This window comes from Zalophus californianus, chromosome 2 (assembly GCF_009762305.2).
Source record: "Zalophus californianus isolate mZalCal1 chromosome 2, mZalCal1.pri.v2, whole genome shotgun sequence".
NCBI lineage: Eukaryota > Metazoa > Chordata > Mammalia > Carnivora > Otariidae > Zalophus > Zalophus californianus.
The window spans coordinates 187434671-187460911 of record NC_045596.1 but is presented as its reverse complement, the minus strand read 5'-3'; the positions used below and the strand labels follow the sequence as shown (position 1 = coordinate 187460911).

Sequence of the window (26241 nt, the reverse complement as noted above, 5' to 3'; positions counted from 1 at the left end):
CCGTATTATTCACACCATGGTTTCTTCTGCACAACATAGCAGGGCTGTTGCCAGAGAACACGGCCGGAGGCCCCAGGTCACCCTATGTGGGGGTCAGGGAAGTGGCAGGAGGGCGGGGCTGCCGCCAAGGGAAGCGGGGTCCAAGGCTGTACCCACGCAGGTCCAAGGCTGGCCCGAACACTACCCCAGTCATGAAAAGAGAGGCTTTCACTTGCTTGAAATGCAGAAATATTTATTTTGGTTTCCTTCATTGTTTTTGGAAATTCTGTTTTGGTTTATAAAACATAGAAATAGCCAACACTTAAAGCAAACATTCAAAACCCCAAGGTGACAAATTATTGACTTTTTTGTGCAATGAAGAACACACATATGAAGTTAGGCTACCAGATACTGTTACTATGATGACAGTTCTTCGGTGTCAACCCTGTCGTGCCTGTATATAATACACGGAACTCTCACAAACCCCAAACCAGCTGCTTTCAATGTATAAATGACAACCTAATTCAGTCACACGTAGCAAAGACTTGCACTCAAGTGAAATGCAGCTAAATTCCCAAATGAACTTTTTCTTTAAAAGAAAAAAAAAAAATCCCTTGAGATGTTAATCCCAGAAAATGAGTTTTCCAGATTTCTACCTCCTAGAATTTTGGCTTGTCAAACACATTTCATAAAAATCAGGTAGCATTATAAGAGCATTTGCTTATTACTGTCCATTTCAATAAGTACCCAAGTATATCTATTCCCTTAATAGGTTTAAAGACATGCCCTGCCTGAGAATTTATTCGGGGGTGGAAAAAGCCACTTAATCACAACACAATCTTTTGATATGAAAACCACATTAAAAATCCGTTGGCCATCACAAAGAATGACTGGTTCAGCAGAGATAAAAGGGCCAGTTCATTAGGCGTCACAGTTGAGCATGGGCGATCCAGGTAACTACTTCCTTCTTGAAATGCTTGTCTTCACTGCAGAGTCTAAGGCAGACTTTTTAATAACCCCTGGGAGGGGGTGGGGCGGTGGGGGACAGGAATCGGGTCTGGAGAAGAGGGTCTGAGGTCATTCTGCTCCGAGGGCGCCGGAAGCCGCCCGCTCAGGTGAGCGCCCATTCATCCGAGACTGACGTCTGTGCTGTTCTGAATCGGATCTGTTCTGTCCCCGGGAGCCTTCTGCTCCGACAGGACAACAGGGACTGCTGAGAAGCACGCGCCGCTCCAGGACCCGACAGCAGAAGGCTCGTAGGAGCGCGTGTGAAGTGGGGAAAGGGAGGAGACAGGGGTTTAAAAAAAAAATCTCTGGCCCGCTTGCCACGTTCTCCAGCTGGGACAGTCCTTGCTTTGAAGGGACAGCTTTCTTCCAGTGCACTGTACCTTGCAGAGCAGCAGAATTTGCAGTAAGTAGCAGACATCTCAGAAATAGCAAAGTCCTAATCCCTTGGTTAGAAAACTGGGAGACAGAAGTTTTCACCCGCCTATTTTTTTTTTTTTTTAAACGGAGGAAGTCTCAAATAACTTAGCACGTGGATCGTTTCCCCTTTATGATTTTAAGGCTCATTTTGGAAATTGTGTATCACCATATACATGGTCTGCAACAGGAGGTGACCGTAAGGCAGTGTTCCGTGTCCTCTAAAATTCTTATGACGAGAACCCCGAATGCACAAGTCAAACGTGGACGCTCCCTTTCCTATGCGCGCTCTAGTCAAAATTACCAACGTGAAGGCCATCAGCAGGAGACTGCGGAGGGGTGTGGTTTCTTCCTGGCATTAAACTTTGATGGTGGAATAAAGTTCGTCTATCTGTGCCCTGAAATAATTCCGAAGCTCGGGCCGTTTTGCCTTCATCGTTGGGGTCAGGAGGCCATTGTCGATAGAAAATAATTCAGGGTGGAGGCTAATGCCTTTGACCTGCAAATAAACGAGGCCATTAAAACAAAAACCGAGGGCAGAATCAACCTGGGCCTAAAAAAGCACGTGGGTCGGAAGGGATTGGAGACCCCATGGCCGGTCCAGTCCCTCCTTGGACTCGGGTCAGCGGGCTCGCTCAACACAAGGCAGGGGCTGCCCCCAGGACAAGATCTGGGCTTGGACCCCGACCTCCAGGGGAAGAGAGTGCCTGCCCTTGGTTACAGAAATCCTCCCTGCTGGCCAAAGCTCGCCCTTACTCATTCCTCATGGGTTTCTTTAGGTCCCCTCGTGCTGCATACCTATTCAGATAGAATCCTCAGGTCAGAAACCTGTTTTGTAGGGGTGCGTGCACGGGTGATGCAAATCTCACCTGTTCAAATGGTTTCAGGCCGGATTCCTTCCCAAGCCTCACCATGTCTTCCAGGATGGCTTTTTTGACGTCCTAGGAAGGTGAGAAAACAACACGCTTGCTGTGCTGGAGATCTCTGAAGGCATGCTCGATGCCAAGCCAAGGTACAGGAGGCAGACCACACATTCCCTGAGCCTTACCTTGTTCCTGCACAGTTCCTCAAAAGAGCCTTCAAATCCTTTCTTTCGGGCCCAGAAACATAATGTCTCAACATCTGGTACCACAATTGCTATGAGAAATGCCTTTAACACAGACAAGTGAGTTATTACGTGGCTTGATTCAGGTATTCTGAAATAGAGATTCTTTATCATTCTGCATGATGGACCACAGGAGAATCTGAGAGATGTTACAGACCCTCTTTTTGGAACATATTACCAGCCCCAGGAGTCTACTGAGCCCAGGTTAAGAGCTCCTGGCTCTAAAATACAGACAAGCATCAGGAATTTTGCAATTAAGTGTTTTAAAAGGACCACTAGGAATCAAAACCTAACAAAACCCTAATTTTTATTTACTTTTGCATAAATATTTATATATATATATTTTAATAAAACAGTTACATAAGCAGACAAGATAATAGATATCAAGTAACTGCTTTTAAAAGGAGAGAAAAAAATTTATACAGCTGTTTTTAGATCTCCAATGCCACATTTTTTACAATTTAGTAACAATAAAACTAAATAAAAATCGAAGGCATGTTAAGATTCTAGGTCGAAGAGAGGTGCCTGGGTGGCTCAGTCAGTTAAGCGTCTGCCTTCAGCTCAGGTCTTGATCCCAGGGTCCTGGAATCAAGTCCTGCATCAGGCTCCTTGCTCAGTTGGGAGCTTGCTTCTCCCTCTCCCTTTGCTGCCCCCTGGCCTGTGCTCTCTCACTCTCTCTCTCTCTCTCTGTCAAATAAATAAAATCTTAAAAAAAGAAAGATTCTAGGTCAAAGAAAAACAGGTATACTCTCAAAGAAAAATCGGTGCATTCCTTATAAGATAATAAAACATTCTTCTACAAGTATCTAAAAGTCTTAAGATTCATAAAAAGATTAGCTTTCAGGAAACCAGACCACTTTCTCTCCCTTGCCACCATCTGCCCAATATTTTGGCAAAGAGACGTTACACTACAATACTGACCTTGGTTTTCAACTTCACGTATATACCGGCTCACAACCCCCACTGCTCAGACATGATTTAGGAGACACAGCATAAATACGTTGGGTTTAATATGTTGAAAATTCTAAGCTTTCTTATAATCAATCTATCAATATTTCCTTTCGTAGTTTAAATTAGGAGCCTATTTTACCCAGTCCCTAATATCTTTATTCAACTCCCCTTGGTATGCCAGACCACTCTAGTTAGGTAAAATAAAAATACGGAATTTAAAGAGAAAAACTTTTCTGGATGAGAAATGCCAAGCAGCAAACCCCAATAATATTCCAGCATGTCACACGTGAAAGGCAGTTCAATACTCATCGCAGACTTTCCACTGCACTGCAAACGTCCGGAGTTCGAGGCACCAGGCCCACCTGTGCAACACGGCTCACACCCCAGAACACATGTACCTGCAAGCTTTCTCCATGGACAAACACCTGAGCGACAGGTTCACTTCGCAGGTAGATATTCTCAATCTTCTCGGGTGCTATGTATTCTCCCTGTGCCAGTTTAAATATGTGCTTTTTCCTGTCGATAATCTTCAAGGTACCGTTCTGTTTATTAGAGGGGAGGGGAGGGGAGGGGAGGGGGGCACTGTGAGTGAGTCTGTGGCTGGGGGACGCCCCCCTCTCAGCCCCGTGTCAATCACACACAGTCCAGGGCGCTTCTCACATGCTCTCTTTTAATCCTAGTAACACTGCCCAGGGGCCAGTTATCAGCCCATTTTAGAGAGAGGGAAACTAAGGCTTGGGGAGACTAAGTAACCCGCCCAACGCCAGCGAGCCAAGCACAGAGAAAGGGACTCCAGAGTCCACGCCCTTCACTTCATCCCTGTAGCCCGCTAGCCGCGCTCTGTGCACCCTGTACCTGCCTCCCCAAGGGTCCGTCACGCTCCTTAAGGGTACAGACACCCCCAGAGCGCTCTGCACAGAGCAAGGGCTCAGTAAAGGCTCCTACAGAGAGGAGGCATATAAAATGCCTCCAAATGCCACCTTCGTCATTGTTTCAAGGCGGAGGCAGGGGTGGGGGTGGGAGGGGCTCGCTCCTGGGCCCCTGGGGCAGGGCCCATCAGGGGCCCACGTGGGGACCGTGGGAAGGATACAACCACTGCCCGAGAAGGGCCAAAGGCCATCGTGTCCACCTCTGGTCACCAAAACCCCCAGCTGACTGTCCAGCCATCCCACCCCGGGGTCCTTCCTGTGTTTCCAAAGGTCAGCTGTGGGCAAGTTTCTCCGGCTCTCTCACTGCACGTTGGTTCTGTGCCACTTCCCCAAGGAGCAGACTGAGGTCCAACGAGATGGCCCGAGCCAGAACTGGAACTGACGCCTAATCCCTCTTGAACTTGAAAAGAGGGACTTAACTTATTTCTGAATAACTTCGGTATTCTGAAGTCTGAATTAACTGCGTGGGGAGGAGGAGCATTTTCCAAATCAATAAAAATTTCCGGGAGTGTCGCATACATCGAATGCATAAGAATCGAATGACATGCAATAATAAAACTTGCCTTAGCCATTTTAGTAATAGCAATTCAACACACTGACAACTTAGAAAAAGCAGCAGCAAGCCAAACTGGTCAAACCCATGGGTGGAGCTTCTTGTAGGTTCTTTTCCCTCCTCTGATGGACCCTGGCCTCTGTCTACAGTAACAATTCTGAGACTACGTTCGAAGGCGTTGGCCTAACCGTGGGACGCTTATCCTATTTTTAATGAGATGACCAGCCTAAGAAACACATATACTTGCAACTTCTTGCCCACCACACCTTCCTGGCCGTCGACCACCATGCCCCGCCTACCTCGCTCAACTAATAAGGCCTTCACATCGAGGCCCAGAACTGATATAGAAAGAGCCATACATTGTCTCTCTGGATTTCGAACAGGAAGCAGCAACCGGGATTGATGTCATGCATCAAAACCAAACATTCGCTACAGTTCAAGTGACAACCCTACCCAGGCACGCTAAGAGTATAAAACTGTTCCCTGCAGGAAATGGAAGAGGCTCCCCCCTACCCCCCACAGCAGGGAAAGGGAAAAAGTGAGGTCGCACAACAGCAAACGGCAGAAGAAAAGTATCTGTAAACCAACGAGGGAGGTGAGCACTTACTGGAAGCCACTTTCCAATGTCCCCCGTGTGTAACCAGCCGTCTTTGTCCAGAACTTCTGCTGTTTTCGCTGGGTCCTTCAAGTAGCCTTTAAATACATTTGGTCCTTTCACACACACCTGAAGAGAGACCGTTTGGGAAGGGGGGGTGGTTAGGGGGAAGTGGAGGGAGGGGGTCGAAAGTTCTGGTTAGGAGACCGGTAAGCACCGGGGACCGAACGTACAGCCCGGCGACCACAACTCACACGAACACGTGATTATATTTAACAGTTAAGAGATGAGATCCTCAGAGTCCTCATCATGAGGAAAAAAAATCTTTTTTTTTCTGTTTTTCTTGTATCTGTGTGAGATGATGGAATATTAACGAGACTTATCGTGGGGAATCATCCACCATAGATGGACGTCAACTCATTATGCCGTTTCCTTTAAACGCATACAGCGTGTATGTCAATGACATCTTGATAGAACTGCGGGGGACAAAGGTGATCTGTAACAGCATTTGCCGGGGGTTCTCCAGAGAGAACGGGTATGTGTGTGTGCGTGGGGGGGTGCGTATCTCAACCTTTAGCGAGAAGCCCTGAATTCCATGATCCAGAGTGAACCAGCGGAGCCACACTGCAACCCTGGAGGTATGTTCAGTACCCCTGTTCCCTTGTCCTCACGACGTCAGCTGCAGTCAAGTTGTAGGGCTAATGCTTGCCCGGGTTCTGGCTCAAAGCCCCAAAGGGGAGGAAATCACTTTGAAGTCATTAGGCTTTCCTTCCACTAGCCAGTGGCTCACTAATAGGTTTCCAGGGCCATGAGCTGACAGGAGCTGTGCTTCAGGTCTTCAGGCCATGGAGACTTGGCATGCTCTCGAGCCCAGGTCTCTGCGGTGTCTGGCAGAAGAGACATTTGTGGTCCCCCTCCCCCATAAAGGCACCTTCAAAGAGAAGCCTATTTGATCCAGGATCACCAATAACATCAAGCTCAGAGGCTTTATGGGACACTGCCGAGAAGCGGCCGAGCTATCAGGGGGAAAGGCAATATGGGTGAGCGACTTGGTGGTTCACTCACCTCACCCTCGCCCTTGGAAGCCAAGTAGTTCATTTCTTCCACGTCCACAAGTTTTATAAGGTTGCAAGGCATTGGGGCACCAACATGGCCTGCATGGTAAATAAAAGAATGATCATTCCCAGGAGGACTCCTACTATCCTTAGGCCAAATGATGTTTATGGCCAACAGGCCTGCTCATGATGGGAACAGCTGATATAAACGTCTGTTTGCAGCGATGACAGCCCAGCTCCCCCAGTAAATGAGCACAGAAAGTGTATTTCTAGAATAGAGACAAACATTCACAAGTCTCTTAGGATCTTTCCCCAGTTTGATGCCCCAAATTATTTTTTCAAAGTATGAATAATTTGGCTGTCGATTGTAAGGGTTTCTACAAACACCTGGAAGCAAGCTTTCTAAAACTTCTACCAGGCTCCTACGGTCTGATGGCCCCTGCTCATCATTTGCCACCTCTCACTCACACAGACTTCTTCTCAACATCCCTACTTTCTCTAAGAAGAGAAAATACACAACTTTGCCAAATTGGATTATTCTCTCAATGTCATCCGGTTCTGACCAAGATGGTCTTTACTTCCTTAGGTATGAGTGAACACATTTTAGATTTAAATTTATTAAGATAGGATGGTGCAGGGGCACCTGGGTGGCTCAGTTGGTTAAGCATCTGCCTTCAGCTCAGGTCATGATCCAGGGATCCTGGGATCGAGCCCTGCACTGGGCTCCCTGCTCCGCGGAGAGCCTGCTTCTCCCTCTCCCTCTGCCTGCCCCACCCCTGCCTGTGATCTCTTTCTCGCTCTCTCTCAAATAAATAAATAACATCTTAAAAAACAAAAAAGAGCATCACAAATAATTCCTCCTATGTTTTAATGATGTTTGTGTAAAGAGATCACTGTTCCAAATTCTCTAGGCTGGTAAGGAACCAGGGGTTAAAAATTAAACCAGGAAAAAGGTTCAGAGACTGTTAGTACGAGTCCCAGCAGAATTGTGCTACTAGAGCCTGGACATGAGAATCCATGTTCCTAGACGGTGCTCATATTTATAATATACCAAATAAATTAGTGGCGTTCGCATATCAGAGCCCAGAATGTACCATCGGTCAGAGCTGGGTTGGAATCCTGGCTCTGAAGCATAATGCCGGGTAAATTCTTGTTCACTGTTTATGTGCTTTTTCACCAACACTCATTTCCTCTCAGAGGTAACAGGACTTAGGCCACGGGGTTGGTGCGGGGACGAAACGCACCCACGTGCTTAAGGACAGCTGCTCCGCCGATTATTTTCATATCTGCCTCTCCTTGCGCCTTTTGGGAGAAATGACTTGTCTCTTTCTCTCTGTGGTTTCAACACCCGGCCCAGCACCCAGTGTAGACTCAAGTCAAATTTACCAGCAAATAATTCGACCCCAATCCATTCCCGGAAAGCTCTGTGGGGCCAAACGCTGTGAACCTGGGGGGAAGGGCTTTCATCCCTCAGCTGTCAGCTTCAGATTCTAGGTGAATCTCTTAACACCACCCGCCTTCCAGCTGGTCCTCCAAGCACAGGTGCTCTGCCATAGCAGCCCTTTTCCACAAGGATCCCTGATTTACAAGACTGCCCCAAGGCCTAATCAGTCAAGACACAGAACTTCCATTGGTCAACGAACTGAGGATGAACCCAATTCCAAGAATGCCCACCGGAATAACGAGATCCCATAAGGAGTGTCCCACAGCTCCTACCTGCTGTCCAGTCCCCAGGTACGGTCAGGCAGCAACCGGCAGTGCACTCGGTCTGTCCGTAGCCTTCATAAAACTGGGCCACCAAGAGACAAAACGTGATTAAAGAGAACAGTCACACCTGTGCTGCACGGGCACAAATCAGGACGTTCTTCTCACTCCTGAGTGATGGCTAACTGTGGTGACGTGTCTCTTTTTAAAATCTGTTCAGAACTACTATGATAGCACCCAAACATCTTCACCCCCAACTCGACACCCCGGCCGCTGTCCACAGTCATCTTCTACGCGCCCTCCTATAGATAGGCCAGGGGGCCATCGACACGGCCCGACAGGTCACACTGCACACGACCCACCCAGGAATGCACTCGGGGCTCTGGGCGCTCACGGCTGTGCCTCACACCGGTCCTATTGGTTGCCCAGCCTCAGCTGCCTCCCCCACCCCCTTTAAGGCAGGTTCTCTCCAGGGCTTGCAGGTCGGCTTATTACCTGCAACCCATCCCCATGCCCTCAGGCCGGATTAAAGGCAAGTTTCTTGGCTGGTGCTTTACCCGTCTGTGGTGGCCAGAGAGACGCATCATCTCCTGCCTTGGGGCAAAGACAGACACACTCCTGTCTCTAAGCAACCTGGGAATAACATGATCTTCCAAGCCAAAATGAGACACACACTTATGACTTTTTGGAAAGGAGAGTCCTGGGCTTGAAAAAGCCCAAGACAACCAGCCACATGACGCCCACCTCACCTGACAGCCGAGCGCTGCTCTCAGAAACGTCAGCACGGTGGCGGACACGGGCGCAGCTCCTGTGATCATCAGCCTGACTTTTCCTCCCAGGCTCGACTTACAAGGCAAGGAGAGGGGAGATATTGAGGGGCCGATGGCTGCACAGGGGCGGGCTCCTCAAAGACACCTTCTGGGAACCCGGGGCCCGGATCCACTAGCTCCTTCTCTGCAGGCCGCACGGAGCTCACCAACACGCAGAGAACTCACGGGCATTCAAAAGAGGAAGGCCTGGCTGGAGCTGGTTTCCTCCTGATGCTACACCCTTCTCTCTCAACGGGTATGAAAAACAAGCCAATACCTCTACCTGCAGGTATTTTGAAGGAATTAGAACAAGGCTGTGGTGGGTTGGGAGGCAACCACCACGTGTGGCATTTTTGGGGACAGAGTATTATTATTCCACATTCTTTACCACTGGTGCCTAAGAAATGAGTAACATACTTGTTTCAGAAAAGGAAAGCAAAACAAAAAATTAGAAAGGCCCAGGGTGCCTGGGTGGCTCAGTCAGTTAAGCGTCTGACTCTTGATTTCGGCTCAGGTCGTGATCGTGGGGTCATGAGATGGAGCCCCACGTCGGGCTCTGTGCTCAGCGCAGAGTCTGCTTGAGATTCTCTCTCCCCCCCTCCCGTGCTCCCTCTCTTTCTCTCAATAAATAAATCTTAAAAACAAAAAATTAGACTGATGAATCACTGAACTACTACATCTGAAACTAATGAGGTACTCTATGTTGGCTAATTGAATTTAAATTAAAATAAATAAATAAATAAAAAATAAATTACAGAGGCTCTACTACCCTGAGGTCTTTTCTGCCTTTCCATGTTACCATGTTGTTCGGGTTTGCATGGGACACTGAGATTTACGTACCGGCTTTGTCCTTAATTTTTAGAAATGTACCCGGATTACTAACAACGTGCCCTCCTCCCTCACCACCACACCTCGCTTTAAGAAGGAGCCCTCATAGACACTCCGAAGCCCAAGGCAGTCTCCCTAGCAAACAAGAGTTGAGAATGTGGCACCTGTATCTTGTGGAAGATGAGTCTGTCCCACAGGCTATTGTTTCTAATGATGCCACTGCGAAGCTCTGCTTCTTTCCTCTTGGAGGCGAAGTCCAACAGCCATCGCTTCAGCGTGGTGTTTGCCTGCCCAAAAATCTGACGGGTGAAGAAGGAAAAGACAGTTACAAAATGACAAGGATGGTGAGAATCGAAAAGTCAGGTAATAACAAGAGTTGGTGAAGATGTGGAGAAACTGGAGCCCTCGTCCGCTGCTGGGGGCGGGGAATGTAATAGGGCGCGGTTGCCTTGGAAAGCAGACTGGTAGTTCCTCAAATAGTGAAACATGGAAGTACCACGGGACCCAGCGATTCTGCTCCTTGGTAAAGTACCCAAGAGAAATGAAAACACGGGTCCACACAGACACTCGTATAGAATGCTCGTAGCATCATTCTGCATGCCAGCCAAGAAGTGACAACAACCCACAGGCCTACTGATGCATGAAGGGATAAATAAAATATGTTCTAGCCATACATCGAATATTACTTGGTCATTAAAAGGGAGGAAGCACTGTCACGTGCTCCCACATGGATGAACCTCGTGGAAGAGGCCAGTCACAAAAGAACGCACGTTGTGTGATTCCATTTACATGACAGTCCGGAAGAAGGAAATCTACAGATTCAAAAAGTAGATTCGTTTTGCTTGGCGGTCGGAGGGGGTAGAGGACAGCTAGTGAGCAGAGCCAGGGTTTCCTTCTGAGGTGATAAAAATGGGCTGTGGGGATGGTTGCAGAACTCTGTGAATATGCCAAAAACCTTTGAATTTTACACTTTAAACGGGTGAATTATATGGAATGTGAATTATATATCACAATCGAGCTGTTTTTAAAAGTTTTTTTTTTTAAAGGACCATTAAAAAAGAGAGAGAGAGGGGTTCTCATAGATCACAGAAGCCCTGCCTTACGATGAAGAGCATGAAAACTGCCCCGTCCAAATTTATCTTGAAGGCTGCTCATGTCACAACCCTGGTCTTGCCCGGGATGTGTGGTCCATGCCACAATGACCCCCCCACAGAGGGGCTGGCATTCTCTCCATCCCTGGCTTGGCTTGTCACTTCTTTCCATGTGGCTAAGTAATGTTACATGTGCATGGGCATTACAATTTCTAGAACCATTTCATAGTTATAGTTCTCATGGGATGCACTGAGCAACTTTATGAGCTAGACAGCAGGAGGAGGAGGTAACATCGTCCATCATGCAGATGAGAAAATAGAGGCTCTAAAGAGTTTACGGTACAAATAATATGACCTTCCATCTTCCACCTGTATGGCCCTTCCAGTTTACAAAGTATGTTCACCTGTTTTCTCTTATCATCTTCACCAAAGGCTCTGTGAGGTCAATGCATTCAGGCTTTACCGCTGGGTAAACCGCACTTTTTCGAGATCGCGTACAGAAGGTACCCAGAGGGCCCAATTCAAACCCAAGTCTCGGACTCTGGGTCCAGTGCTCTGTCCCCCACTCTGCTGCTCCTTGGAACTTACTCGGTCAAACATCCGGTTCAGCAGTCTGGGGACCACAGGAAAGACTGTGGGTTGAAGTGCCTTGAGGTCATCCATAAGCAGCCTGATATCTCCTTGGAAAAATCCTATTTTAGCTCCATGACACAGCATTACACACTAGGGCAGTAAACAAAAATAATCCACATGTCGTCATCAAAGCAGGGACTACGCAACATACACACAGACACACAAGGCTTCTGTTTTAGCATTTGGACCAGTTTCCAGAGACCATTAAGTTCCTGCATGTCGACAGCTTTTCAAAAAAACGCTCTTGCATTCCCTGGTCATTGCACAACATCAAAGTGTGGTTTTTTTCTCTTGATCCCCCTGAAGATAAAGGAGCTGGTAAGAAACCAGACTATGTTGTTTTTAGTGATAATCATGGAGCTTCTGCTGTTTTAGCTTGAGGATAAATAGCTGGTGAATGAATGACACGGTGTCATGTAATCCAAATATTGTACTTGCCTGGAAACTTTAGGCCTAATTTATTCCCCCAAAATTTAGCTACTTGCAAACTTGGCTATTTGCCAGCTTATTAAAGTCTCATTTTTAAAATCTGAATCTCACGAAAAAATGTCTGAAAGGCCGCTGACTCTGTTGCAGTTCAGACACTGGGGCATCAAACAGCAGATTGGCTTGACTGTTCAGCTATAATCTACTGCACGGATTTGTTCCCGCCCGATGCAGATCGCACAGGCAAGCCATATGCCCTTGACCCACAGTCAGCCTATTTTAAATTTTAAAGAGAAAGAGAGATTCAAAAGATGATGCCACGGACGTACAAATGGTCTCAGGCTTGAACGCAGAAACCACTGGAAACGTACACCCTGGTTCATGGCTTAAAGACTCAAGCTCAGGGAGTGTGCTCCCAGGCACACTTCCAAAACCACCATTAGGTGTATATGGGCCATTATCAACTCATTTGAGATCGCTTTGGAAAGTCACAAGATCTCCTGAGGTGTGCAGGAGCCGAGGTAACAGATGCAAGATGGGATCTCGTGACCCTTGATCCTTTAGGGTAAGTGCATCCTACGGGCCAGCAGCCAATCAAAGGGCCGCTCGCTCTCAGTGAGTCACCTCTCGATTCGTCTCGGTCACTGGCACCTCGCACAGTGCCTGGCACAATAAATATTTGTTAAATGAATGAATGGTGCCCACTGGTTTTTCCTAGAAGTATATGATCCAACATTGCCCAAGAAGGAGAAGTGATGGTTCTCGTCACAGTTGTATACACTTGACCCAGGCCAAGGTTAGCTAAAGATCATCCTGCTTTTCCAAGGGCACTTGGAATATTGGTGAAAAAAATGAATCTTAAGGCGACTTGTGCATTATGAACAAGCCTAGTGAAAACCGGAAGCTATTTACAGAGGCAGAAGCTTCACGAGGCTTTGCAGGATGGCGTTCATAAAAATTCTACTTTTTACAGTTAATCTTTCTGGAATCATGCCCACGTGCATAGCCTTCAGAAGTCTGAGCGTCTAATTTTAAAATGAATGATTAAAGTTCAAGTATTCAGACCACCCCCACTTCCACTCCCAACATTTATACTCTTTTAAGTAATTGGCACCATTTCTAAAATGGGGCTGAGCAAAGAATTCTCTCTGGGGATGACAGTCTGCCCATGAAAACTTACCTGCAGCAGCTGCTCATACATGTGTGCAAGTGGTAAAAACGAAATGTGTGTGTCACTGGCATTCAAGGCAAGAACGCTCTGTAAAACACAACAACTTAGCAGAACACCAACAAACGAGCAAGCACAAAAAACAAAACAAAACAAGGCCTACCTCTACAACTCTTTCAAACATATGGGCGAGAGGCAAGAAAGATATCAAAGTATCATCTGGGGAAGGGTTGGCTGTATTCTGTAAGCAAAGACACCGGCAAGGAGAGAAGCATTAAGATTCCCAGTAATTTCCCATTTTATTTCAGAGCACACAATACCTTAATGCTAAGGAGAAGTACCGTTTGCTTACAATCTGCAGTTACTTCTCACCAAAGGATGAAATGAAAAAGCAACACTTTAATGCTTTTAATTATTCAATCGGAGTGGAGGTCGTTCCTCATGGTAAAGTAAACCCACTCCGGGCTTTAGTCCAAATAGGGAAAATTTTGTCCAAATTGGGATATTAATTAAGGGATCATGTGCTTTAATCATTTAGTATTTCAAAGTCACCAGACCCCACTGTCCAGCAAGCTCAATTCCACCTTAAGTAAGAAATAAAGGGTCCATTCCAACAGAACATAGCATATTATGTTGTGGAAATGAAAGATCTAGTCCAACATAAAATAGCATTTTATGTTGTAAAGGGATAGGAAGAGGGAAGATAAGAGAAATGGATTTCCAGGCTGCTTTAATTGATAGTATGAATGCATTTTGAGCATTTTAGTTTGATCAACATCTTTACCTGAATGGCCTGCTTTACACCCCACGAAAAAATGTCTCGGTTTGTTCAGTGCAAGCTCTGATCTGATACCATCTCCTATGAAATGCTGGTTTGTGATAGAGGTCTGCATCAGGGCTGAGCTGGACATCTGGTTTCCATTGCAAGGCTAAGAATGGGCTTTACTCAGAGCCAGGCAGAGTGAGGGTTTGCGCGGAATGTTCACGTAAGGAATTCTGGCCAAGCAAACCCAGCAACCCCAGAAGCATGTGATGTAGCCTGAACCTGCCACAATCTTAGATTAATTGTATTCAAGTGTGATCTGCATCCCGACTAGTTCATCTCAGGAGGAAACGGTTTATATGAGAAGTCAGACTCGGTAATTTCTACACTTTTCAGTTTTCTGATTTGGTACCCCAAGAAATGTGCATTAGCAAGATTAGAAGTTTTACAAAGTTGAGAATGCCCCGATCATATGATTAATTTTAAACAAAGTCTGTAATCATTTGCCTCAGTGAGCCACGAGTGTATTTTAAGTTTTCTTCGGAGGCTAATTAGGCAATTAAAATTCCACCTAGGTGAGGTACTAAATGTTGAATTCTGTTTATGAAATACACGCCAAAAAAGGTATCTGGGACTAAGAAAGTGTGAGTGTAGGCGGGAGTGACACGGGCCTTTGTGTGGCCACCAAAGACACGCAGTCCCCAAAACCGTTAGGCGTGGGGGCTCCTGTCGTGAAAATTAGGGCTCACAGAAGAACCCTCCCAGAGACTGCAAAAGCAAATTATATACAATGTGCAAAGGTATGAGGGAAAGGCATTATATTCCCCAAGAAGTACTTTTAAAACTCAAGTGTGAAATATACCCTTGCTGCTATGACCGAATTGTGCCCCCTCCTCCCCAAACTCATGTTAAAGCCCTAACCCCCATGTGTGACTGCATTTGGGGATGGAGCCCTGGGGAAGGTAATTCAGGTGAAATGAGGTCACGGGGTGGGGGACCTGACCCAGGAGGGCAGGTGTCCTTGTAAGCAGAGGACGACCTCTCCCTCCTTCTCCATGCACACACAGAGGAAAGGGCAGGTGAGGACACAGTGAGGGGTGGCTACCCACAGGCCAGGAAGAGCGCCCTCGCCGGCAACCGAATTTGCTGATACTTTGATCATGGACTTCCAGCCTCTCGCACTGTGAGAAAATAAGCATCTGCCATTTAAGCCACTACGCCCGTGTGATTTTGTTAGGACCACCCAGAAGCCTAGGACCCCTGGGGGGACAAACTTTAAGATTCCAGGAAACCATTGAAAGTTTAAGGCTTTAATCTTTCTTATAAAATGGAAGTGAAGTCAACTGCGATAAAGTATAATAATTCAGAAACCTTCCGTGTACCATTTAACATTTCATTTGTCCACTTAAAGAAATTATTTTCCCCACACTGGAACAGTAGGTAGGTAAGAGCACGAGAGAGTCATTTCTTCTTGGTCCTGTCCTGGAAACATTTATAGGGCAGTATCCATATAAAGTTGTACCCTATAAAAGTTATAATAACTTCTGTCAATTCAGCTTTATGGTCACACGCAGGAGTTGGGAGATTAGGTCCACAATGAAAACAATTTGAGGGCAGGTGACCTCAGATCATATTAAAGCTCAGATCTTCTCTCTACCTCAAATACAGCAGGGGCCTAACATGGCGGGGCTACCTTCACCACTCTCATTCTTGAGGCCTCATGCCAACCAAAGAACACAAAGAAAGATGACAAAATCCCCACAGTTTACCTCTGTGACTTTCACAAAAGCTGAACAATCGCTCACTACATTTCGATGAGTGATCAGTGCTCCTTTGGGGTTGCCTGAGGAACACAGAGGAGCAGAGCAAAGTTAAAGAAAGCCCATCCAAAAGTGACAGAAATTAAGGAAGCCAAGGACCCTGTATAATTGGGTTATGCCTCTAGCCTTAGGTGCACCCAGGAAAGCCAAACATTGAATGACCTTACATTCCGGAACAATCTGCCATACTTTACATGAAACTTCTTATCATAAACAACCTTTATTAACACAGGTGACTTTTAGAGGGCACGTAAAAGGAGAAAACGCAGGAATTTTATTTCTGGACATCAAATGTCGGTTTGTCCCAGGAAATGGGGAATCTACTGTTGCCTTCCATAACCGTCCGAGGAAGTACACGGCACGCTCAGGTTCTGCGAAGGTCGGATATGGCAACAAGGGAAGAGCGCTCGAGCCCCTCTGGGTCCTCTGCTTTCGGTCCATCTGTAGCTCAACTAAGTCCCCCGTCACCCACCATCCAAGAAAAGGGGCAGGGGCTACACACTTCCAGATCCACTCAGAAGCGACCACATTTCAAACTTACCCGTAGTGCCACTGGTGAAACAAATGACCGCAAGATCTTCAGGTGCTGGAGGCTACAGCACATTAAACAAAACAAACAAGACAAAACACAGCCGAGGTGGTATAAGTCAGAACCGAAAAGAAAACTGTTAAGAAGCCATTTGCTAACCCCCAAGATCTGTACTAGTCTCGGAGACAACTAGATATTGGAAGGGCTGAAGCAGGGGGCTGACATGATGAACTTACCTTAGGCCTCTGTCTGTTGGCTCTTCCCAGGTCCTTAATAAGAAGAGAAAAATGAAATCTTAAATGGAAATATTTTCTAAATGTAAAGAAGAAGGTGACATCCACTCACTTCCAGCTGACTTTACTGTGGGATTCACTTATCGCTGGCTCAGACAGCAGACATTTAAAATGAAAGAAACTGGCAATTTTAATAAACCTGAAGCGAAATACTTATGCGTTGTTCTCAGACGCCATTTTCCAGTTGTCTTCTCGCGTACATAAAACCATATAAATGGTATAAGGACTAGTCTTTGAACAGGATTTACTCAAAAGACAGGTATCAGAGTCTTTGACAATGGATTTCTTGCCCCCATTCCTACACCCTTTCATGGCCTTTAGCAAAGCCCGGCTCTTAACCAACATCAAACCATAATCATAACACAAGAACTGAAGATGTTCTGCATCCTCCCAAAAATCACCCAATTCTGGGTAACTGGCATCTTCTTCAGTCTGGAGAGAAAAACCAATCTCTGCCAGATGAAATGCTAGAGGCTCAAATATCTGTACTCCCCACATGGAGTGGATGAAAAAAAAAAAGATTTGGGAACCCTCAATTATAAAACAGTCCTCTTGAATGGACATAAAGAACAGCAGGTTCATTTCTGAGGGGCGCATCTCTCAGCAGCTGGCTTCCCCGTCACTACCAGGGGGTCATTTCGATGCTCTTCAGTTCACTGCACAGAGGCATCTCTGTGGCCACTTTAATTAGCTATTAATTTTGCTAATGAACCATTTATATTCTTTTCCTATTAAAACTGAATGGCTTGAATGAGCATATGGAGTGAGCATGCCTAGAATTAAATGGAAATCTGATGAATGTGCTCAGGGCTCAGGGAGTTTCTGCCCGGTGTATGGTTTTAAACTGTTTTTAATCTTAATTACATTTTAAATTATATCTATAAACAGACCACTGATTCAAAATAGGAACAGTGAAGTCCGAATAGAAGTCAACCAAGAGCTGAAGCAATGGTAATTCCATTTTTTTTTCCCAAAAGAATCTTCATCAGACCCAAATCTCCACTCGTCTGTTCAAAATTCTTACACAACTTCAGTAGTTACAGGCGATTTGGCTTTTAATTTATCAGGATCAAACATTATCCAAATGAGTGCCCTATTAGCCAAGAAAGTCCACAGCCTCAAACCTAAGGACATTATGTGGAAGAGAGGACAGCGACCATAAAAATAAACGAGTTCCCATCTTCAGGCTCTAAATGCCAAAAACAAAACACTTTAACCAGAAGAAAAACCGAATTCTGGTTAATGATTAGCATGCTACAGTATTTAGGGGTGACAAAAACTAGAAGTTAATGAAAATGCATTAACATAATAGATTCATGAACGAATGGAGCGACGGAGTGGGGCACGGGTACATGATGAAGCAAATATATCAAGATGCTAGCTGTGGGGTGCTTGGGGGTTGTACGGCAGTCTACTGCTCAATTCTCCCAACTTGCTTGCCTGTTTGAGGATTTTCATAATAAAATACCAAAAAAAGCAAAAACTCCAAATACCAATATTTCTCTTTTTGATCCTATAAAACTATCTATTACTATAAACTTGATCATACGACCAACCATAGAGCCAATTTTAAATCCACATCTTGAAAATTAGCCTTTTGCTTACAAAATTTTTAAAAAGCAAGTATGAATCATAGTACACGGGGAAGTGTAGAACAGTGTCTTTTATAAAATAGAGCTTTTAATATAAACTTCATATTACAATCTTAACTTACCTAAAATTTTTCATCTTAAAATTACTTCATCGTAGAGCTGTCGAAAAATACCAAAAAATTCCTGTGTGTGTATGCGTGTGCGCGTGTGTGCGTGTGCATGTTTGTGTGGTGGGGTTAGGGAGAAGGAGGAAAGAGGGGAGGAAATGAGGACATTACTGTGAGCAGCGATCAGACGTAAAAAAACAAACGTGCAGAAACACTAGGTAGAAAGCTAGCTAAAAGCCCAAGTAAACAGTATACCACACCCGTTCTTAAGGACTCAGCTTCTCTGCTACTCTGTGTGCGTGCATGTGTGTGCGTGCGCGCACGTGTGTGTGTGTGTGTGTGTGTGTGTGTGTGTGTGTGTGTGTGTACAGGTATGTGGCAGAGGCTCTGTTAGAACAAATTACAGTTTCCCTATGAAGGCTAAGTTCCTCCGTAAAGGTATTACACAGATCCTAGTTTGTAGCCTCCAATTCCTTGTAGAAGGAGAACTATAAATAAAATTTGAAACCCTATTTATAACAGTTCCAGGAAAATGTTTATAACATTTTCGGAAGGAGAACAACTTACCGTATTTAGCCTATTCCAGTGATATGTACCTGACAAGATCCAGCTCTTACCAGCTTCTTGGGATTAAACTCTAATCCAAATCCTACCGGGAGAATCAGCTTCTTACACGATGTGATGTCAAACAACCAATTTAAACATAGGCCCCACTCATTTTCCTAGAACGGTTACCTTTAAAGTTTTGATTAATGTGAATCTTAAGAAATTTAATATAAAAATAAGCCAAATCCAACATCTATGCTAGAAATTCACAACTTGGGAAAAAGAATAATGAGGCAGATTTCTGTAGCTGGCTCTGTTTTAGAAACAAATCAGTAAGTAAATGGCATGAAAGCGTATAAGAACATACAAACTTAAATCTCTGCCTGAATTGGAAATGCACATTTCTACCATATATTGGCGTGGCTTGTCAGTACTCTAGAATAAATATGTGAGCACTGCAACTTGCTTTATGAGAATACTTTCTATGTGATGAGTTCACAGTGGGGCATGCATGTAGAATTCTTCTTTCCAGTAAGGAGACAGGAATTTCCACTCTGCATCTGTTATGGGTTGCTGAGCTGGGATTGTGTGATTGCAAAGGATACCACATTTGAGCCAAAATGGCCTCAGGGGCACCTATCAGAGAAGTGGGCAGGATGACTCACCTCCATTGCCTTCATACTGATGATTTCCACGCCACACCTTTTGCCTCGTTCCAACAGATCGATGCCATAGGAGTCCATGAGGACAATGGTTTTAAGGCCTGGTGTTAACTTATTTTCTACACCATCTAATAAAAGGTTGGCCTTCTCTGGCTTGTCAACAAAAACCAGAGAGAGTTCAGCTGGGAAGGAAGAGATACAAGGAAGAATGAGCTTTGAGATATTAAAAGCCTGACTGTATCACATCTGACACCAGGTTATTTTAAGGACTACAGTCTTTGAAGAGAAAGATAGATGTGCATTTAAACATAAAATCCCGGGGGCGCCCGGGTGGCTCAGTCAGTGAAGTGTCTGCCTTCAGCTCAGGTCATGATCCAGGGGTCTGGGGATTGAGCCCCATGTTGGCCTCCCTGCTCAGGGGAGAGTCTGCTTCTCCCTCTCCCTCCACCCCTCCCCCGGTTCTTATACTCTCTCTCTCTCTCTTCCTCTCTCTCTCTCAAATGAATAAATAAAATCTTTAAAAAAATAAACATAAAATGCCTATCAAATCAAATATAACCAAATGTAAAGTGACCAAATCTAGCTGATAACCAGGCCAACGTCCACCCGGAGACCACAGACATACCTTTGTTGACTATGTAGGTGATTGCTTCTGTTCCAAGGGTATCGTAGAGGGGAACGATCACCATAGAGTAAGCAAAGCATCCCTGTTCAATGATCACCCACTAAATGAACAGTAAAGGTCGGGGGGAGAAAACGAGATGTCATCATGGAACCACTCCAAGGAGAACAACACTCTAGAGAGATTCAAAGTGGAAACACGAGACGTGGCAAAATTCACATTTGTGTGTCTACTACTGTGTGCCAGGCACCATGAGAGACTCATCATGAGAACAAAACACCTGCCCCCTTCTTAGAAGGAAAGAGCAATTTGCCGGAAGAACTGAGGCAGATATGTGAAAAGCTAATTAACAATACAAGAGAGTGACCGACTTGGACACGAGGGAGCCCACGGTGGGCCACCTTTGCGGGGAAGGTAACTGAGCTCACCCTTTGCCAAGGCAGCACGGTTTGGACAGAGAGAAAGGCAAGGAGACCTCAGTAGTGGGGACTGCATGATGGAGAGCAGGGAAGAGCAGGGTGAGCACCCTGGCCGGAATGGGTGTTCCAGTAGGCAAGGCTATGGCGGGCAGGAGCAAGGCTGCAGCGAGGGAGGGGCCTGGCTCCATTCCCCGGGGGATGCACAGCTGCGGAGGGCTTCTCAGCACAACAGAGGCCCTGGGGTCCAAGGAAGATCAACCTGGCAGCTGTGTGCAGTAGGACCTGGGAACTGGGGAAGGAGGGACACACACTTGTGTAACAGGAAAAATGTTCTGGCAAAATCTTCCCAGAAAAGTGACGAAGGGAAAGACGTGATACAGTAACTGGTCCCCTTGCCCCTAAACTCATCAGCCATGTGGCAACTACTCAGTCTACACAGCAAACATGGTGAAATCAGCCTTTCACTTAAAATGCTTGGCGGCACCGTTACCTCCAGCTGCAGTTCCGGGAACCCCCTGCAGAATGCCGACGCGCGGCACAGATAAAGATGTAGCTGCTGTGGGAAGGGTGCATGACACACTCATATTCCCTCGGCCCAGAACTGTTTTTCCCCCTTTGCTTTCCTGGCACCAGTGTGAAGCTGCGAACATGGAGGTCAGGTCCAAGCTCCTCAGCAGGGTCATGTGGTACATGCAGTCCTGTCTCTCCTGCACCTCCAAGCTCTACCATAAGAAAATGCCTCCTTCCCCAACACAGCCATGCTGCTTGATGCAAACATGTGGTTGTTCCTGACATTCCCTTGGCTCCCCCACCCTCCTATTCTTCAACACGCCCCTGGAAGGCCACCTCCAGGAAGTCCTCCTTGACTGAGCTCCCATAATCCTTTTTCCCTGTGTCCACACTTACCACACTACAGAGAAAGCATCAGCTTATGGGCCGGTGTTCCCTCACATGGTACCTTACGAGGAGGATCCAAGTCACTGTGGTGCTTTGGAGCCTCACAGTGCCTGGCATATAGCAGGTGCTCAATAAACATTTATTAAACTCGCTGATAAATACAGGAAGGAGCTTACTCCGTGAAGTAAGGAATACCTGTCCTCGTGATAGATTCATTATAAAATTCCACTCATGCAAAAATCTGGGTTGTGTTCCCTTGAATGAGTTTTACTTGCGATGAAAGAAACTAAATTTCATGAGCCTGGTCGTCCAGCTGTGGGAAAATGCTCTTTTTTCCCTTGCCAATACATAAAAGTGTAGGAAACCATCCTCATTTATAAAACAGTCAGTAGCACAGGGATGGAGCCCACACGTCTTTTGGACACAAGAATCAATTCAATTCCTTCAAGCTTAGGTGCTTGAATTTTTCCCAGCCAAGTTATGCCACTAATTTGTTCATGAGCGCTATAAGCAACAGCTCCAAAAGGGCTTCTCACATAAACTGACCTTTAATGCAAGGATCTGCAGTACAGTGCAGCGGACTTGACAGCCAGATAGACTGCACACCCACATTAAGGCTGACTCACGGTCAAGGCACTTTCCCCGCTGCTCAGAGTATTTTAAATTTTGTAACCTGATCAGAGGGCAAGCTCCTACCTTTCAGAGAGCAAAGAGGAGAGTCTGCAACTGACAAAAATGTGTCCAAGTTTCTCTACAATTTACGGATGCTATTTTTCTAATCACAGACAGAAGCCTCAAGGTAAGACGATTCTTTGTGAGTTATTTGTTCTAGCAACCTCTTCGTTAGTTTTTGTTTGGGACCTGGCTTTAAAAAAACAAAGCCAAGAATCCAAAAAGTGATTCCCCCTACCCGCTGCAAGATAAAGGCCAAGGAGGCCTTGGCTTGGGCTTTCATATGTGGCACTTTTTAAAAAACTTTATTTATTTTTATTTAAATTCAATTAACATATAATGTATTATTGGTTTCAGAGGTAGAGGTCAGTGTTCATCAGTCTTATATAACACCCAGTGCTCATTACATCACGTGCCCCCCTTAATGTCTGTCACCCAGTTACCCCATCCCCCACCATTCTCCCCTCCAGCAACCCTCAGTTTGTTTCCTATGGTTAAGAGTCTCTTATGGTTTGTCTCCTTCTGTCATTTCATCTTGTTTTATTTTTTCCTCTCTTCCCCTATAATCCTCTGTTTTGTTTCTTAAATTCCACCTATCAGCAAGATCATAAGATAACTGTGTCACTTTCTAAGGAATAACACAGAGACATATATTCTGAGTAGAGATCAGAGCACAAAATTAGGTCCCAGGCAAAGGTAGGTGTGACCTCCCAACTGGCTCTTCCATCTGAGAACTCTCAACACCACACACAATTGTTGTCTCATGGTCAATACCTCAGGTCTGTTCTGAGCGAAGATGCCAATGAACTGATCCGGGGCAGCCTTGAAGCCCTTCTGGATGAGTGCTGAGCCCACACACTCGGATATCTCCGCAACCTAGAACAGGGAGGACAAACATCAGGAACTGCGTCAGGCCCAACGCAAGGAACAAAGCTCACCGGGTGACAGCCAAGCCTGACATCTTGGCCAGCAAGCAGCCCCACACCGAGGGGGAGAGCGGGAGCAAACAGGCACTCCTTTTGCTCTACATTTTTGTAAAACGCAAGGCCTGTTTCACCGGAATGCACTATTAAGGAAACTGATCACAGGGTTCCTCCGGTGAAGCGGACGAATCAGATCCCGACAGCTGCGGGTCACAGAACAGTGGATGCCAGGCCTTCTTACACATTTATATTTTATACTTTAGTTTTATAAAATTATAAAAGTAATACAAGGACACAGAATTATAATTATTATTATTACTGTGACTATTGGTAGTTATAAAGAGCAGCAAAGCAGCCAAAACTTGTCATTTGCTATAAATACAGAAAGAGCAAATTTGGGGGACACCTTCAAAAAATGTGTAACAATTTTAAGTAAAATAAATAAATAAGAAAATAAATGCTCTTATTGAAAGTAAAAACAGGCAGATGCATAAAAATTGGGTAGGACTATAAACCTGGCTCTGTCCTCTCCCCCTTCCCGTCCCAAAGTAACTAAAAAAAAATTTTTTTTTAATCTTCAAATTTGGAATAATTTTCTTGATTCTCAGTTGCTGGCTTCTCAAGAACACTTTGAAATTGCACCCACGCCTGTAGGGAATAAAGCCACACCTATTCTGGCCCAGAACTCCATTTGTCCTGGCATATAGCGCCACTGCACTCTGCCTATGGGAAGGAGAGCTGACACGGGTGAGGTGACAGCAAGAATGATATGCATATGCTTATTGTTTTTCTACCCACAGCCTGTTTCACAACCTCTGCTTGCACGTCGGGGATGGGAACCCATGAAATGCTGCCGTGGTTTGCAGAGCGTATCGGGATAATCTGCAGGCATTTCTAGCTCTAGAGAGAGGCTCCATACCTTTCTTGAGAAAACCTCAAAGGGGCTCCTAGCCCCACAAAGGTCAAGAGTCGCTAGGCTAACGAAAACATTTGAATGGACAAATCCAGAGTTGGCTTCCATGGGTCTAGTTTTATTTATTTATTTTTAAAGACTTTATTTATTTCTTTGATAGAGAGCACAGCAGGGGGAGCAGGTAGAGGGAGAGGGAGAAGCGGCTTCTTGCGGAGCAGGGAGCCCGATGCGGGGCTCTATCCCAGCACCCTGGGATCATGACCTGAGCCGAAGGCAGACCGTTAGCCGACAGCCACCCAGGCGCCGCCGCGCCCCCCCCCCCCCCCCCCGCCCCGTGGGTCTAGTTTTAGATCATCTAGTTTTAGATCATCTAGTTTTAGATAGCCTCTCGCTGAAATGTACAAAAACACAGATTAACGCCTTCAGAAAACGCAGTGATTTTCAATCCACCTCAAAAAATCCAATTTGCCATGGACTTGCCTTCTCTGCCTTCCGGCCAGCATACAACAGAAGGAACCAGACAGCACTTGGGGATTCTGTGAGGCCTGAAGCCCCACCATGCAACATTTATGTGTCCAACACACATCAACTGTTTATACACCATGTATGAAAATGAGGAGGCTCTGCAGCAACTTTATTTTGGCTCTGGTAATGCAAAATAGAAGGAGTGGATTCCCTTTGGCCCCTGGCGCTACACAGCTCATCGCTCCTTCCACAAGGAAGGGACACCGAGCTGTTTTGCCTCTTTGCTCTCTGTCAAGAGCTACGCAAGCAAAGCCTCTGCATTTCATTCCTCCTCAGAGGAGTGCAGGGGAAGAAAGTGTGGTGTGTGTCTCAGTCTAGGGAGGGCCTCAGGAGTTCCTTGTGGCTCCTTGGGGCTCCTCGTGACCACCCCCTGTCACGTACACTCCAGAGCGTGCCAACTGCTAGAAGCACCCTTCACACCAAACGGGGAAGGAGGAAGCTCATTTGTATTCACGAATGCCACAGGACGACCTGCCCTAGAGCACAGAGCCGTTTCCTGGACAGCTGTGCTGGAAACAAAAGGCAGCAGAGCGGACACTTCCAGTGGCTCCCATACACCCCTGGGGTCCTACATCCATGGAGGGGGAGGAGCAGGAGCTTCGAGATATCCTGTTATCATGATAAAAATAAAAAGCAATGTCTTCCTGCTCTGCTCCCTGCTGTCAGAAACTATTTAAACAGCTGCAGCTGTGGATCAGCTGGGCTTGCAGAGGGACAAGAATAAATCCACCCAGATCCCAGCTTCCTTTGTGCTTGTACGGTACTGCAGGTGTCACCCCTGAACCTCTGTACCTCTCGCTATGGCTGCCCTGGGGTTCAATGTCACACCAGCCCCAAGCTGGTCAGGTTCATATGATGCACTGAAGAGCCCTAGACCAGAAGATGTGGAGCTCACTTCCAGTCCTGTTTCTGCCACTGACCAGCTGTGACCTTAGGCGAGTCCCATCCTTTGCTAGGGGATGTTTTCTCATCTATAAAATGAGAGAGTTGCTCTATACTGGGGCTTCTAAATATCTCTAGTACCCCGCAAGGCAGAGAATTTCTATCCCCCCATGGGCTCTGGGAGAGAGTCACCTGCTTCAAGCACATTTCTAGAATGTTATCATAGAATTATATTCTACCCCACAACGCATCCACTTAAGTTCTACAGGAAAGTGCTTTTGACCCACCAATTAAGTTACTTAACCAGTCTTTCCCAAATCTTTGTGTAAAACTTCTCCCTTTGGATGATACATGTTTACCCCAGAGCTCTGAGCTAGTCCAGCGCACAGATTCTATAGCAAGTTTACAGCCCTCACAGTCAGTGGTTCCAAGAATGGATGGATTTCAGCCCCACGGCATGCATAAGGACCCAGAGAACCAGAAAACTCACCTGTTTGTATGAAAGCCATTCGTAGGGTTGGTCTGGCTTCCGAGAGCCTAAACATGGGCCGTTATCTAAAAAAAGGAAAAAAAAGGAAAAAACAAAAAAAAATGGATTTAACATGCACAAATATTCTAATTTGTATCCCACTTTATTCTACAAAGTATCAGGTAGACTTTGGTCCCCAGATTAGAAATAAGGAGTTCAGACTGGAAATGTGTTCTCCCTGGGTTCTAGTCTGATGTTTTGTTTGTTTCTGTTTTGTTTCTTAAATGGGGCAGGAGAAGAGGAAAAATAAGACAATATGAGGCAGGGGAGCCCGAGTGGCTCAGTCGGTTAAGCCTCTG

The 26241-nt window shown here is 45.9% G+C and overlaps 1 protein-coding gene across 5 annotated transcripts in view; it reads right to left on the bottom strand.

Moving 5' to 3' along the window:
- Positions 1-210: 210 nt before the first annotated feature.
- ACSL1 (acyl-CoA synthetase long chain family member 1) overlaps positions 211-26241 on the bottom strand; it is a 74281-nt gene continuing 48250 nt past the window's right edge. For 2 of the 5 annotated variants that reach the window (XM_027597893.1, XM_027597894.2), the window contains exons 4-21: positions 25904-25968; positions 22945-23046; positions 20186-20285; positions 19564-19742; positions 16597-16629; positions 16373-16424; positions 15781-15854; positions 13412-13489; positions 11610-11744; positions 10095-10229; positions 9043-9138; positions 8306-8378; positions 6600-6688; positions 5547-5663; positions 3856-3999; positions 2450-2551; positions 2271-2342; positions 1760-1900 (exon numbers count right to left, since the gene is read on the bottom strand). In XM_027597893.1, coding sequence (XP_027453694.1) covers positions 1760-1900; positions 2271-2342; positions 2450-2551; positions 3856-3999; positions 5547-5663; positions 6600-6688; positions 8306-8378; positions 9043-9138; positions 10095-10229; positions 11610-11744; positions 13412-13489; positions 15781-15854; positions 16373-16424; positions 16597-16629; positions 19564-19742; positions 20186-20285; positions 22945-23046; positions 25904-25968 — 1787 coding nt within the window. Of the gene's footprint in view, positions 1901-2270; positions 2343-2449; positions 2552-3855; positions 4000-5546; positions 5664-6599; positions 6689-8305; positions 8379-9042; positions 9139-10094; positions 10230-11609; positions 11745-13260; positions 13339-13411; positions 13490-15780; positions 15855-16372; positions 16425-16596; positions 16630-19563; positions 19743-20185; positions 20286-22944; positions 23047-25903; positions 25969-26241 lie in introns of all 5 variants that reach the window. The other 3 variants (XM_027597897.1, XM_027597895.1, XM_027597896.1) reach the window with 3 other exon arrangements.